This window comes from Oncorhynchus masou, unplaced genomic scaffold, assembly GCF_036934945.1.
Source record: "Oncorhynchus masou masou isolate Uvic2021 unplaced genomic scaffold, UVic_Omas_1.1 unplaced_scaffold_1128, whole genome shotgun sequence".
In the NCBI taxonomy this organism is placed as follows: Eukaryota; Metazoa; Chordata; class Actinopteri; order Salmoniformes; family Salmonidae; genus Oncorhynchus; species Oncorhynchus masou.
The window spans coordinates 195,966-212,105 of record NW_027001020.1 but is presented as its reverse complement, the minus strand read 5'-3'; the positions used below and the strand labels follow the sequence as shown (position 1 = coordinate 212,105).

Sequence of the window (16,140 nt, the reverse complement as noted above, 5' to 3'; positions counted from 1 at the left end):
TTCAGCTTGGTCATGCAGTTCAGGCTGCCAGGAAACCACATGACTGAAGACCCTGTGTATAGAGTGGGCAAAACCTGTACCTCCCGAGAGATTCTGTGCGACCGCAACTACATGGAGGCAAGCGAGCAGAGCATGCCCCAATGGACATGTTTACAGCCGCGCTTGTCGTACTGCCTGTATAAATGATCTGTCTAGAGCTACAACTGTCCAGTGTTTCATTTCTTCTGCGACACAACGTAGAGGTCTTGACTATCTCAATTCCACTCGCCTCTTCAAAATGCACATAGGAGAACTTTAGAGGTGAGGAGTTTTGGCCTATTCTCAATGCATTTAAGGAGGTGAGTGGACTGATTGAGAACTGGCCCTTGATTTCCTATTGTATGGGAAGGAGAAAATGCATAGGGAATAATGGCCTTTCTTCTCTAGGTGTCTGTCAGAAGGACTCTTCCAGACATCCAAACCATCCCCGAACAGCCCACTGGGGGCCCGAAAGCAAGGAGCGGCAACTTCCGGAGAGGAGCTGAGGTAGCCATGTTTCTGTAATTTCACTACAAAATGACAGGATGGTGCTAAACAATGTGCGTTTGTTGACCATTTTGTTTAATTCATGTTTCCATTTCCTGAGACAGGCTGTTGCTTCAGGATACAAAATGACAGCAGTCGTCTTTAGTCCTAGCAAGAATGTCATGAATGTGGATGAGGTCCAAAGAAAGGGCTATGCAATAGCCAACACTCCCACACGGCTGGTGTTAAGAAGCCCTCATAATGCAGAGGAGACATACCTTCAGAATGTAAGCTGACCTCCACGAACTGGGTCATGTTCAGTAGAGCAAACATTTGGAAACGGTGGCCCTACCTGAACTCTGCAACATATTGTTAATACGGTGTGCCCTACTGAACACGGCCCTGGTGTGGTTGCCCCCTGAACAGGTAGCTGGGGTTCCGATGCGGGTGCTCTCAACCTCAACCTTCTTTGAGCAGAAGTGGCTGGTTACTCGAGTAGATGCCACGGCTGTTTGTCCAACACCAGGTTGAGTGTGAAATAATTTATGATCCTATAAGCCTAGTTAATTGGCTCCAGACAAGACTTTCATGTTGTGTTCAGTTGGGAATTTTTTTTGGGGTGAACTTTTTCCAAATAATGGCAGTTTTCAGTTGCAAAATGTTCTGTTTTGATGTGCACTTGGCTTCTTGTTTCACTGCAGGGGCAGTTGCCTTTACTCCAGAAGTGATCACCTGGTACATGCCCAAGCACATAGACCCACTTTTCTCCTCTGATGCCTTCACCATGTTGGAGGTGTACATGGGAATTGACGCTAAGAGGCTGAACACTGAGGAAATGGCTGCCAGAAACTTCTCTGTTTTAGTCACAGAGGCTCATATTATTGTTGAAATTCCGGTGGGGGCGGTTGGCGGCTATTTCAAGGTCAGCATTGGATGAGAAATGTTCCTGTTTAATATCTAAATCTAATTTGTAGAGCCCTTTTTACTACAGCAGTTGTCAGTGCTTTGCAGTAACCCTTTATCTCTCATGGGTAAACTCCTATAAACGTTGTCTTGTGTAAAATGTTTCTTATTGAGCAATTGTTTGCTTAATCAGGTTAATATACAAAATTGTGTGAATTTTGCATAAAATTACATTTAAACATACTCTACCGCTTGTCTTTGCAGTTTGTCCTTTCGCCGCTTGAAATTTGAGACCAAATATCCACACTAAAGGATTGTTTACCTGACTTTTTAGGTAGCCGGTAGCTTTGCCACTGTCAACTGAATGCAAGCAACACTCGGCTGCTGTTTACATATTGTGCAAGTGTTTACTTTGCTTGTCAGTTGCTTTGAAAATGCACACTACGGGAAATGCATGTTGACAACCATACACCTACCAGCTCTCTAAAGTCTGGTAACCAATACTTTCCTTTGGATATTTTGTCTTAAATTACGAGTGGCAAAAAGACAAGCGGTAGAATAATTGTATTTAACATTCTGGCTTATAAGGAACATTTATCTGTTTTTGCACTCCAATTGTGTATTACATCACTCGTCTCCTTTACAGAGCCATATTCAGGATGACCAGTACTTTGTCACTTACACCATTGAGCCCATGCTTGAGTTGCTGTGGATCGAGGAGCTCGCACACGAGGACACCAGCTATAAAGTCCTCTTCCCTATCACAACACCTCCGATGGCCAGGCCTCCACAAGTTCGCAACTGTGAGTCTGGTTTAGTTAAATAGTGCCTATGGCAATTTGGGATGCCTGGGTTGTTCATTAGGCACAAAACAGAAGAAAATGTACTGAAACGGGGAGGCAATACCTGGACTTACCCAATAACAAATGTCAATTTTCAACTTCCATTGTACCGCATTTCAAAATGTTTTCCTTTGTTTGCCAATGAACAGACACGCCCTTAGACACAGTTCCTGAGCAGGCAGTGTTTGTGCTTGAGTTGGGGACCTTCAACCTTGATGTGGAGCTGCTGAACATCACCTTTCCCACCATGGTGCTAACTGTTGCAGAGTGCAACGCCAGGGGCTTCAATGTTCAGGAGCAGAGATCCCCGGACAACACCTTGAAGACCTTCAGGATGGAGGTGCCCTTCTCAGACCCGGTGGTCTTTAAGGAGGTGTGTTTCTGTTAAATGCAAAGCCACACGCAGTGATTTGTACATGCCCTAATAAGTGGGCCACCAACAAAATATAAATAATGGCACAAATGTACTTTGTATCCCTCATTTACTCAAGTGTTTCCATTATTTTGGCTGTTGTATGCATTTGATTTAGAGGAATAAGGGCAACATTACTTTAAGTATATAGTTTGTTTTAATAGTCCCCATATGTACTTAGTTGTCACTTGATGTTGAATAGAGTTCTGTTACAACAATAATGCTGACCAATGCTTTTAACTTCACTACAGAGAAGGGCGGAACAAGGGGTCACAACCTTCACTCTTCAGCTGATCTACGGCCTGGTCATCTTTCCAGAGTACGCTCCTTTCTCTCACTCTGCCGTTGTGGACGCTGTACTGCTGGACATTGGTATGTCTCTGGACTACGCCAAACTACTGTTGAATGGTTTCCTCTCGTTAATAATTGCCCTGAAAGGAAATTGGCAGTGAAAGCCCAACTAGACATACTGTTGGGTTTTCCTATGCGGTCTCTCCTCAAAGAATGTTAAGCTTTAGAGTATTTGGACCCAGTTGTCCTGTTCCTGATTTGCCAGGTTCATGTTTATTCAGTCCCACTGAAGCAAAACATTTTGCAATCAAAACAAGGTTTCTTCTTGGACAAGTTCAAGTAGTACCTTCCTGTTTTTTGTGCTTAATTAATGAACACAACCCTGTTTGTCCTTGTAGTGCCACCCTCAGTCACTGGCAACTGTGATCAGGAGAACTTCCACATCACTGTGGATTACAGGAACCAAGAGCCCTTTGTGGTCTTGGTTGGCAAGCGGCTGCTTAACCATGAGTTTGCTCAACGGTATTTAACAGAGGGCGACACAGACTTCACCATCACGTTGCCCTTCTCTTCGCCGGACGCAGTGTTTGAGGTACGACTCTCTCCCAAAACATGTTAACCTAAATTGCTGCAGCTAGCCTCGCTTTCCTTACCCTGTATACATGCATACAATATTGGACTAATGAACTCTCCCATTGGTTCCCAGTCGGTTCACTCGTCCTCTGTCAGGAGCAGACTGGATGTGGCTCTGTTGAATCCTTACAACAACATGACCATCAAATACTTTTCCCTGGCTTGCAGCTTCCTCAAAACGCTGACTGGTTGGTTCTCAAACAATTACTTTTGATAAATAGTCATTTAACATGGTTACCAAACCTGGGTTCCTTGCAAATACTGTGAGTCTTATAGTTGTGCCAGATGTGCATGGTTTGCACTTTTGGTGATGTTCCATTGGTTCAAGCTCAATAAGTGGAACAAATACAGAACCCAGGTCTGATGGCTACCTGTCTTTTGCTCCCCCACCTCCAAGAGTGTTTCTCTAACGGAACGATGACTGCGCTGGCGGTGAAGGTGGATTCTGTTCCCGGTCTGAACCCCGGTCAGCTGACCCTGAGCGACCCCGCCTGTGGTCCCACCTACAGTGACGATCGCTTCGCCTACTTCCACTTCACTGTGAACTCCTGTGGCACCACCAGGAAGGTAAAATGACTATTACCCTGAGGTGATGGGTACTGTGTATTTACGGACTGTTTGCTTCTGCAGGTTGTAATAAGCAATTCCCTCTACTACATAGTTTATCAACAATGTCATGCTGTATGAGAACGAAATCTCCTTGCCAGATGAACTTGAGGTGAAGCTGAATGCCACGACGTCTTCAGAGGAGGAATATCAGTAAGTGCATTACGCATCACAATTGTAGCGATTAGCTTTCATAGGTATTTTTTTTCTTCACCAATTGCTCAATACTTTGTATACAGGGAAAATGTGCCTCTACTACCAGTGTCCACTCCACTGCTTGAAGTTTCCCCTATTGAAGTTGCTTACATCCCTCTTTTTAGGTTAAAGGTTTCCTGCTACTATGTGGCCAACATCACTCGCACATTGGCCTTCCTGACCCGGCCGCGTGACAACGAGCCTTTTGCCGAGACTGGGAAGGGTCGACTAATGGTCAGAATGAGACTCGCTCAGGGTAAGCGTGCACAAATTCCGAATTTTAACTTGACCCCTCGCCTCTAAAAGTATCTTGGAAGGTCTCCTTTACAAAACCATTCCCAAACATCTAAGCCTTATGATATATTACTCTTGCTTTCTGAGATCTACAGGTGTGACTATGGAGTAACGGTGAGGAGCTGATTTGGGAATTTGTCAGAAGCCTCTGGTGGGGGGTGGGTAGTGTTGGCTATAAATGGCTTGTGTTCATTGGGGCACAATAGGATATGATAAAAGAGCATTTCTTAATGGACAAGTTCAGATGGTGCCCACTGAACACGACCCCCGGTTGTCTTGTTCTGTGTTCCAGACGCCTCGTATAACACGTTCCACCAGGAGGAGGACTATCCAGTGGTGAGGTACCTGAGACAGCCTCTGCAATTTGAGGTGGAGCTGACCACGACCTCTGATCCCAAGGTAGCGCTGGTGCTTGACCACTGCTGGGCCACCCTCAACGAGGACCGTGACTCCCGACCCCGGTGGAATCTCATCATTAATGGGTAACATGTTGTTTTTGGGCCTAAACAAGTGTTATTCCACAGGTGTGGTTCCTGAGTAATTAGCAACCTATCATGCTTGGCAGGCCATTTACTTTGGCTACCGTGGCTATGCCCCCATCCATAGGTCGAGTGGTCAAAACGCTTAAACGATGTGAGCCATGTGGGGTCTCACCAGATCTCCACCCAATTTAACACTTATGGGAGATTCTGGCGCGTATGATCACATGCTTGTTATCACTGAGTGGTCCCTGCAGCGTATCATTGGAACGGAACGTATGCTGCATCAAACGACTCTAAACCGCGTTGTCTGAAAAGCGTCTAAACAATGTTTTGTACTGATGAGAAATAAAGGTCTTCACAACATTATTCCAATTTTGCTTGTAAAATATATAAATGTTAACGGTATCATCTAGTCTAAATAACAGGTTGACTTCTTCTTAACTTAGTTTGGCCACTGTCACATGCTGAAATCTTTGTACTTGTTACGGCGTACACATGACAAGTAGTTTACAGGTAACTATACAAAAAGCCAATTGTTGTCACCGCCCCAAATACAACCTTAGCACGAAAGCAAAACAGAGTTGAAAGATCTAGCCCAATCCATTATTGGGGGTTAAGTCCTTGAAGGTATTGTGAAGAGGATGATGCAGGAAATATTACTAAGATCTGGGAATTTATCAACAATAAATGGTGGGGAAGACAGTTTCTCTAAGCTATATACCCCTGGAAAGGGGGTCTGATCTGGCAACCCTGAGGTACCATAGTTTACACTCTGATGCCGTGTTCAAATCAACTAACGACTTCAGTGCATTCAAGACAATGGGGGTTCTCCAGTTGAGATCACCATTAGTCTGACAGACGCGTACGTGATAACCTGACTGCATTGTATGTTAGCTCATATTCAGTACCACCTTAAAGTGTTTTACACACGTGTCCATTACAATCTAGGCAATAATCAGAACGCATGAATAAAACGCTAAGTACATTATACTTAGGGTACGCTACAGTAGAAACGACAACATTTTACACAGAAAATAAGGCACTTTGATCGGAATGCACGCATGTCCACAGTTGTAAGGAAAGCAATAAATGTGCAAGGACTGTATACTTGATCTGGGGAAGTGCTTGGGCTTTCTGTTGAAGGAAAGTTTGCCCGGCTCATTAAATTCTCAAATAGAAATGGTCTGCAACAGTGAAATGGGCTACTTTTGTGAATGAATGAGGCAAAATTAGAAGTTGAAACAGCCTATAGAAGATTAGCAGGTCGTGTGCCTTGGTCTGAGGTCAGCGCGGGTTAAATGTCCACATGTGGAATGGTGAGTGCATTCTGACATCACTCGCATAAAATCAACTCCCACTGGGGCGACTGATGATATTTGGAACTCGCATGTGAAAAGGTTAATGTTGGCATTACCTACACCTTTTTACTCAATGTTATCCTTTTGGTTGGCTAGAGTTCAGTGTTGTGCCAAACTGAAGGTCAGTCAAATGGAAATCAAGAGCGGCTGGCAAGCTTGGCTTGCCTTTCCGATTGGTTTCAAACTGCTCTTAACACTGACTGAATAGTTGTGCCTGAATTCAACCCAAAACCAACAAGTGACCTGTTGTGTTTAAAACAGTTATTGCACTAAACATAAAGTATGGTTCACACGCCTGTTCAGCATGGATGTTTGAAACTGAATAGGATCAGTTGACAGGATCCCCAGAAGTTGATGCCACTTTCAATGGAATTTCCTGTCCTAGAGGAATGCGCTAATTGGGAGTGAACAAATACCACGGTCAAGTGTAGCAGCATCTTGCTAACCTTATTTAGGCTACCTAATGTTCATATTTGAGAAAATGTTACTACATTTTTGATTTGGGTGAGCACTTTGCCACAGATGGACACGCTGGCCTAATTTTTATCTCAAGAATTTAAATTGGTTAACTATTGGAAGATGACTTTTTCCTACATTGTAATGGGCTACAATGACTTTGCCCATGATTATGCACGCTGCAGATGACACTTGATTTTGCGGGTGCCTTTTCAGTATCTGGATGCATGTTACACCAAGCAGTGTAGTGAAGCAACTTTATTGGTCAACCATTAATTTGGGGGATGGGGTTTGCAAAATGCTATCAAATCACGCACTTTTACCATTTTATGAAATGGTATCAAAAACCTAAATTTGGCCATGTGGACACGGCGTAACTTTGCAGCTGTTTATTAAATTAGCAATGTCATAGCAGTTTAAAAAAAAACAGGCTGAAATGTTTTGTATATCATAGGAAAAGACACAACATTCACATGGCAGTGCACGAAATGGGCAGGTCAGATTTGTCACTTCAGCTGCAACTATATCGTTGTGCAAAATCCTGACCATCGTCTGTCAGCTCAAGTGGATTTTTACTGGTGTGGGTGTTTGTCTCCATGTAACGTCTTCAGATTTCACAAATTCCGTTTTGCTAATATCTGGCAGTTAAACAGTGAAGGATAAACCTCCCAAAGATGCAAGTTAATTAAGAAAAGTAGGCCTAAACTGTCAATGCGTAGGTTACTTGTATAGTAGAGCTGCGCCCTTCACAGAAGTCCTCCAAATGTGAATCCGATGCCGTGGGTGGAGAATTTATTTTGTGTGACCAATTTTTCCAACAGCGGAAGAATTGCTCTGGCGCATTGCATGAAATTCTTGTTTAAAATGAAGGTCTTATTTTGAAAAATATGATTGCCTTGTTGATGATACCGACTGTCTATTCGGCAACTTTGGTTAAACCACGGTCAATTGATCAATATTCAGGTCGCCTGTACTCTGACCATTCTGGATCATTTAGAATTTTAAGAACCATTTAGAGGGACATCTCACCTCATGTCAATGGAATTGAATATACATGTTTGACAGCCGTCATTTAACAAGCCATTGCAGTAGACCAAAATAAATATTGTTGACGGAAAGCCCAATTTCTGTTCTTTAAAATAAACTTACTTAATCAGATTCATCCAGGTCTGATGGGCCAAAATATCAGAAATTAAAACCAACAAACCACTGTCGTGACCTTGAATTATCTGAGGACTGTTTAATTGTTAGCTGACTAAATGAATCATGTTAGGATTTGGGGTGCCGAGGAAGTGGTTTTAAAGAGTTACCGTCTCCCGACTTAAATTCTAGACGGTAGAAATCTATTAAATTGATAGTCAACTTATTAACATTACATCGTATCCTCCTTGCAGCTGCAAAAACCCCAGCCTTATGATTCAGTACTATACAAGTTGGTTTAATTGAATTACTAGCTAACTAAATAACAGACTAAAACACAGGTGACACAATATGACGGCTTGTTACAAGGTTTCCCCCCCCATTCCGTAAGACACTTATCATTGATACATTTTTTAACACACGAACCGGCAGCAGCTTGGTGTAAAAGCATGAATGTATTTATGTGGGATGCCGCCGTGGAAAGGTAGGTAATGTGTCTTCTCTCTGATTGGCTACATGAGATCACAATGTCGTTGGTTGTCCGTGGCTCCAATGACTAGTCTTGAACAGAACTACAGGATGGGTTTTCCTTTCACTCGTTCTGGAAGATAGGCTAATCAACCCTGTCGCTGATTCCTCAGTGGGTGATGAGTAGGATGGTTTGGATATAGAGGCAGAAGGATCCCACTTAAGTTCATTTTTCTAGGTACTTGTGAGTTTATGGAAAGTTCCAAACGTGTAGCTTGCGCCTCACGGTTTTCTGGTCTAATGTTAATTTCTGTTACCATTCCTTTTATGCGCTCTGGCCGCCGGGGACGGTTCTGTCAGTCTGACCCGCTCTCTGGTGTCCCTCGTGGCATGGCTACTTACTATGCACATTTCTAGGGGAGTTTCTCTAACACGTTCAAAGTGAATACTGGAACAATATTTCTAACATAAGACTGGTCAGAGATTAGCTATAGAAAATAAATGTCATAGTTTATTTTTACTAGAAACGTCCTCACTCTACAGGTAGGCAGTCTCGAGCCTTTATATTGTATAATGTTTTTTCAAGACAAAGGTGATTATTATTTTTTGGTTGGGAAAAGCCTGTAATCAAAAACATTCCTTTAGTTCATACTGGAGGGGGGAAAAGAACCTACTTCTGCTGTAAATTGATCTGATCCTCACAGGACAGTCATGACACCACCACAAGACTTTGTACACAAGGCGGTTGGGGTTTGCAGCGTTTTTCTTGTTCTTAACTTAGTCCCTCTCTCTACACTGGCAGCTGTGAGAACCCCGAGGATCCATACAATGTGGTCTTCCACCCGGTAGTAGCTGATGCCAGGGTCCACTTCCCCCCTCACGTCAAACGCTTTGAGGTCTATATGTTTTCCTTCGCTGAGGATGCGGTTGAGCCGAGTGGCCAGGTAACAAAATTGACCCAACAATCTTTATTGGCTAATTTTGTGTGGCAATCATACCTTAAAAAAATAATAATAATCTGACACAATCAAATCTTTGATTCCTAGGTCTTTGTCCATTGTGATGTGGTCATCTGTGATGCCAGTAGTCCCTCTGGCGGCCACTGTAGTGGACAATGTGTGAATCAGGACAACCCGAAAAGAGGTAGGTCTTGTTTTATGCTTTTCAGACCCTGGCAGACCATAACTGAACTAATAGTTTCTCTCTCTCAACAGGTCAACGACATGTCAAAGACCTCTCCGAGGAGCGTCATTTATATGTTTCTTCTGGATACATTCTTTGGATGTAATGTCTTGTTCTAACATGTCAAATAAAGTGTTCTATATAAAACAATCCTAACCGTTGGAGCTACCTTAATTGTATCTGATTTGCATTTAACACCAAGGCGCATGTAGTAGGCTTGTCATCTGACATGTATCAATCAACCCTTTTGTAAGCATGGAACTCTGAACCATCCACCGGAGGGAGATAAGTGTTGCACACCAATTTCCCGTCTAGGACAAACAATGGGTGTCAAAACAAAAGCTTTCCAATGTCCAGTAGGATGAACTGACTCAATGTTATAGTGGTTTGCCTAAGTGAAACCAGCAGGGCTGTGGTTGGATGCAGTGTTGGTAATTTTCAACTGAAATTAAAACTTTCCTTGATACCTCTCTCTAGCTTGGTTTCCATCCAAATATGGACATTTCTTCTTTTAATGATATTCATGTCAATCTCTTATGGCTCAAATGGGAAGAGCCTGACTTCATCGCTACTTGTTTGTGTAAGAATTGTTGACAAGCTGAATGTACCGAGCTGTCTTTTTTTTTTAAACTACTAGCACACAGCTCGGACACCCATGCATTCCCCACAAGACATCGCTTCAATCTCCAAGTCCGAACTACGAAGGTAAAGCCATGATTACATTGCAATCTAATCAGGATAAGATTTCAGCACTCACTGTACGGGAACAGCGGGGACTGAAGACACACTCCTTAAAGTTGCGAGCTTGCACCGCGGGACGGCTTCATTGCTCCAGACCATCACAAGGGGGAGTTTGCGCAATCATTATGCATTTGGCTCCCAAGGCTTTGATGACCAGACTCATTTTGACACGAGCCACCCTTGCCTTGTGGCGCTCAACGAAGATTGCTGACAAAACAGATGGAAGTTGCCTTAACGAGTCAAGCAAATGTACAATTTGAGAGGAATGTGACAATGTAGAGAAGTGGCTTTTTTTTGTCTCAGTTCAATTACAAATCTTTATTTAGCAAGTTACCAGACTAGCTAGTGTTAGGAGAATGAATTTGTAAATCGTCTTTCAGGGACTCCTGAGAACCAACAAATCAGGCAGTTGTCTTGTGAAACAGTTGATGTAAAGAATCGAGCTGGCAAAAGCATTGACTGCACAATTGTAAGCTTGCCTTGCAATGCAGCTGAAGTAACATGGCTAGCTATTTACTTGCTTTATTTTTCCTCAACTTTTTCACTCCGGACGCTTTATCTGGACACGATTCGTCAGGACCTCCAACAGCCGACGCTAAGTAGTAACATTAACATGATGCCTTCTAATTGCGGTCGCTGTACTGGCCTTACGGCGAGGATAGCTGTGCTACAAGCCCAGCTTCAGACGCAATCGTTAGGCAGGGTAATTTCAGTGTAGGAAAGGATGAAACGGCGTCTGTGCCACCAGTAAGTACAGATAGTAGTATAAATCCCCTGGCACAGTCCCCGCAGCCCGACTACTTTCTCACGGTTTCTGGAAGGAAATGCTGTAGGAACGCTCAACCGGTGTCGCTCATTCAGCCGACAAACTTTCAACCGGTTTTCCCCATTAAGCAGCGAGTCGGAGGCCGAGTCTTCTCTGGTCTCTACTCCTCCCGTTACGGGGTCTGAGAAACTGACGCTTCCCACCATTAGCTCTGACAAATTGAGAACTAGTCATTGGCGACTCCATTACCCGCAGTATTAGACTTAAAACGAATCATCCAGCGATCATACACTGTTTACCGGGGGGCAGGGCTACCGACGTTAAGGCTAATCTGAAGATGGTGCTGGCTAAAGGTAAAACTGGCGAGTATAGAGATTATCTATGTCGGCACCAACGATGTTAGGATGAAACAGTCAGATCACCAAGCGCAACACAGCTTCTGTGTGTAAATCAGCTAGAAAGATGTCGGCATCGAATAATTGTCTCTGGCCCCCTCCCAGTTAGGGGGAGTGATGAGCTCTACAGCAGTCTCACAACTCAATCGCTGGTTAAACTGTTTTCTGCCCCTCCCAAAAGAGAGAATTTGTAGATAATTGGCCCTCTTTCTGGGACCAAGCCTGACCTGCTGAGGAGTGACGGACTCCATCCTAGCTGGAGGTGGGCTCTCATCTTATCTACCGACATAGACAGGGCTCTAGCTCCACAATGAAATAGGGTGCAGGCCAGGCAGCAGGCTGTTAGCCAGCCTGCCAGCATAGTGGAGTCTGCCACTAGCACAGTCAGTGTAGTCAGCTCAGCTATCACCATTGAGACCCTGTCTGTGCCTCGACCTAGGTTGGGCAAAACTAAACATGGCGGTGTTCGCCTTAGCAATCTCACTAGGATAAAGACCACCTCCATTCCTGTCATTATTGAAAGAGATCATGATACCTCATATCTCAAAATAGGGCTACTTAATGTTAGATCCCTTACTTCAAAGGCAATTATAGTCAATGATCTAATCACTGATCATAATCTTGATGTGATTGGCCTGACTGAAACATGGCTTAAGCCTGATGAATTTACTGTGTTAAATGAGGCCTCACCTCCTGGCTACACTAGTGACCATATCCCCGTGCATCCCGCAAAGGCGGAGGTGTTGCTAACATTTACGATAGCAAATTTCAATTTACAAAAATACGTTTTCGTCTTTTGAGCATCTAGTCATAATCTATGCAGCCTACTCAATCTCTTTTTATAGCTACTGTTTACAGGCCTCCTGGGCCATAATACAGCCTTCCTCACTAAGTTCCCTGAATTCCTATCGGACCTTGTAGTCATAGCAGATAATATTCTAATCTTTGACTTTAATATTCACATGGAAAAGTCCACAGACCCACTCCAAAAGGCTTTCGGAGCCATCATCGACTCAGTGGGTTTTGTCCAACATGTCTCTGGACCCACTCACTGTCACAGTCATACGCTGGACCTAGTTTTGTCCCCTGGAATAAATGTTCTGGATCTTAATGCTTTTCCTCATAATCCTGGACTATCGGACCCCCATTTTATTATGTTTGCAATTGCAACAAATAATCTGCTCAGACCCCAACCAAGGAACATCAAAAGTCGTGCTATAAATTCAGACAACACACAGATTCCTTGATGTCCTTCCAGATTCCCTCTGTCTACCCAAGGACGCCAGAGGACAAAAATCAGTTAACCACCTAACTGAGGAACTCAATTTAACATTGCGCAATACCCTAGATGCAGTTGCACCCCTAAACTAAAAACATTTCTCATAAACTAGCTCCCTGGTACACAGAAAATACCCGAGCTCTGAAGCAAGCTTCCAGAAAATTGGAACGGAAATGGTGCCACACCAAACTGGAAGTCTTCCGACTAGCTTGGAAAGACAGTACCGTGCAGTACCGAAGAGCCCTTACTGCTGCTCGATCATCCTATTTTTCTAACTTAATTGAGGAAAATAAGAACAATCCGAAATTCCTTTTTGATACTGTCGCAAAGCTAACTAAAAAGCAGCATTCCCCAAGAGGATGACTTTCACTTTAGCATTGATAAATTCATGAACTTATGATTATTAGAAAGCAAATTACGGACTCCTCTTTAAATCTGCGCGGCTCTGCATCTGTCCTCGTGCTCCTAGACCTTAGTGCTGCTTTTGATACCATCGATCACCACATTCTTTTGGCGAGATTGGAAACCCAAATTGGTCTACACGGACAAGTTCTGGCCTGATTTAGATCTTATGTCGGAAAGATATCAGTTTGTCTCTGTGAATGGTTTGTCCTCGAATGCCAACCTCGCACTCTGTAGAAGACATCCTTTCTGAGTTGAGATCCCAACGTACAGAACTAAACACCAAATTAGATGCCATTAACTCTCAGCTCAGCGCGATCGGGGGCAAGGTGACAATCCTGGAAAACACTTTGCCTGACATCAACAACAAGTTAACCATAAACGCGGGGCGCCTGGACGAGGCAGAGGGGCGAATCCTATCCATGGAAAACTTATTGACAGATGCCATGGAAACAACAGCATATGCTAAAAAGAAAATTGAAAAACAGGGGCGAAGGAATAATTGTGTTCTATTCAATCTGGGTGAAAAAGAAGAGGGAAACATGCCACTGATCCGCTACCTGCAAGACAAACTTCCAGAGTGGCTCCACCTGTCCACCGACAGGCCTATAGAACGAGAGAGAGAGAGAGAGAGAGAGAGCGAGCGCTCACTGAGCACTGAGGCCCCCACCAGCAGCCAGACAACCACCGTGCCCAATCACCATACGTTTCCTGAGATACACCGACAAGGAACGAGTCCTACAGGCGGCAAAAAACAACACCATCACAGTGGGAAACGCCAAACTCGCTTTACACCAGGACCTGTCAGCTAGAATACGCCGAAAGCGCCGAGAGTTTGACGAAGTGAAGAAATACTCAATTGACAGAGGCATCTTCAGGGGATTCAAATACCCAAACGAGCTCAGGATTCTTCACCAAGGAGTCTTGCGACAGTTCAAAACTCCCGAAGACGCAAAACGTTTTTTGAAAGACAATCCTGGTCAATGAGAAATGGACCAATGACTAAATGCGGTTAATGCCATTACTAAAGGAGGTAAGACAACATATAGCCGATATCCAAAGACCCACCCCCTAAATGTCATTATAGCCATCCAATTTATATTTATTTTCCTTTAACTGAGAGGGATGGGATCTATAGCCTAACCTAGGCCTACTAATGTTTCAGCCTACTTTTATTTCCCAGTTTTTTTTGTTGCTATTATTACTTGGGGATCCCTATGTTCCTTGGGGGAGGTATATGTAGGCTGGGCTATTGATTTTATATTTCTCCCCTCTTTTAGCGTGGTCTGGACAAGGGCAACTGTGTCATTTACTCAATGCGGGGTGGAGAGGATGAGGCATTTCTTTGGTGGGGAGAGGGAGACGTTGTGCATTGCTAACTGTTCCCGGTTTTTGTTTTATTCGGAACACAGAATTGAGACTGAGCGGGGGGTTATAGATCCAACGGGATGTGTCGAGGGCTGGAAAAACCTTGGATCATTGCTATTCCAACTTCCGCGACGCATATAAGGACCTGCCCCGCCCTCCTTTCGGATAAGCTGACCACGACTCCATTTTGCTGATCCCTGCCTACAGACAGAAACTAAAACAAGAAGCTCCCGCGCTGAGGTCTGTTCAACGCTGGTCCGACCAATCTGATTCCACAATCCAAGACTGCTTCCATCACGTGGACTGGGATATGTTCCGTATTGGTTCCGGTTCCGGTTTGGAGCGAGCGGTCGCATCTACACTTCGGTCCGCAGGTAGTATAACTTTTCATTACATTTTCATTACATTTCTTTATAGTACAACGGTTTGATTTGTCTAATCTTAGCAATTTCTTCTTAGCTAGCTACATAGCCGTCTTTGTATCAAAGATAATTGCGTAATTATCGTATTTCGTCGTCCTAACGTAGTCTACACTGCTATCTGCCCAGCAGCTAGCTAACGTCCACTAGCACTGTAGAAACTATTACACTCAACTGAACGACTCGATTAGTGTAGTGTTAGCTAGCTACATAGTTGTCTTTGCTGTCTTCGTATCCAAGATAATTGTGTAGTTTAGAGTGTGTAGACTTAGAGTGATTATCTTAATTTACCGAGGTTAGCTAGCCAGCTATTTGTCGTCCTTAACGTAGGAGATACTGCTAGCTAGCCAACAGCTAGCCAACGTCTACCGAATTGAACTTCAACAACCCGGTCAACATTCCGCTTCGCTCCACAGGTAGTATCACATTTTCATTTCACTTCATTACAGTACAACGGTTTGATTTGTTTGATCGTAGCTAGCTAGCTACATAGCCGTCTTTGTATCTAAGACAATTGTGTAGTCTAGAGCGATTTTCTAGGTTAGCTAGCCAGCTATTGTCGTTCTTTTAACGTAACGTTACGTAATCAACACTGCTAGCTAGCCAGCTAGCCCCCGAATAGCAGCACTGTAGAAACTATTACACTCGACGGAACGACTTGATTAGTGTAGTGTCAACCACGCAGCCACTGCCAGCTAGCCTACAAAGTCAACAACGCAGCCACTGCCAGCTAGCCTACTCCAGCAGTACTGTATCATTTCAATCATTTTAGTCAATAAGATTCTTGCTACGTAAGCTTAACTTTCTGAACATTCGAGACGTGTAGTCCACTTGTCATTCCAATCTCCTTTGCATTAGCGTAGCCTCTTCTGTAGCCTGTCAACTATGTGTCTATCTATCCCTGTTCTCTCCTCTCTGCACAGACCATACAAACGCTCCACACCGCGTGGCCGCGGCCACCCTAATCTGGTGGTCCCAGCGCGCACGACCCACGTGGAGTTCCA

The 16,140-nt window shown here is 43.9% G+C and overlaps 1 protein-coding gene across 4 annotated transcripts; it reads left to right on the top strand.

The window, feature by feature from the left end:
• The first annotated feature begins 405 nt into the window (after nucleotides 1-405).
• LOC135529259 (uncharacterized) lies at nucleotides 406-9,910 on the top strand. Of its 4 annotated transcripts, XM_064958102.1 has the most exons (15): nucleotides 407-525; nucleotides 630-791; nucleotides 931-1,030; nucleotides 1,206-1,426; nucleotides 2,054-2,210; nucleotides 2,399-2,622; nucleotides 2,913-3,033; nucleotides 3,351-3,544; nucleotides 3,659-3,773; nucleotides 3,983-4,152; nucleotides 4,247-4,344; nucleotides 4,512-4,642; nucleotides 4,973-5,162; nucleotides 9,387-9,528; nucleotides 9,631-9,910. In XM_064958102.1, the coding sequence occupies exons 2-15, from the start codon at nucleotides 651-653 to the stop codon at nucleotides 9,883-9,885; spliced, it is 2,259 nt and encodes a 752-aa protein (XP_064814174.1). In that variant the 5' UTR covers nucleotides 407-525; nucleotides 630-650; the 3' UTR covers nucleotides 9,886-9,910. The 4 variants fall into 4 exon arrangements, with proteins under 4 accessions (XP_064814176.1, XP_064814174.1, XP_064814173.1 ...); XM_064958101.1 differs by having other exon boundaries at nucleotides 407-791; XM_064958104.1 differs by lacking the exons at nucleotides 9,387-9,528; nucleotides 9,631-9,910 and adding an exon at nucleotides 4,776-4,831 and having other exon boundaries at nucleotides 406-791; nucleotides 4,973-5,060.
• The last annotated feature ends 6,230 nt before the right edge of the window (nucleotides 9,911-16,140 follow it).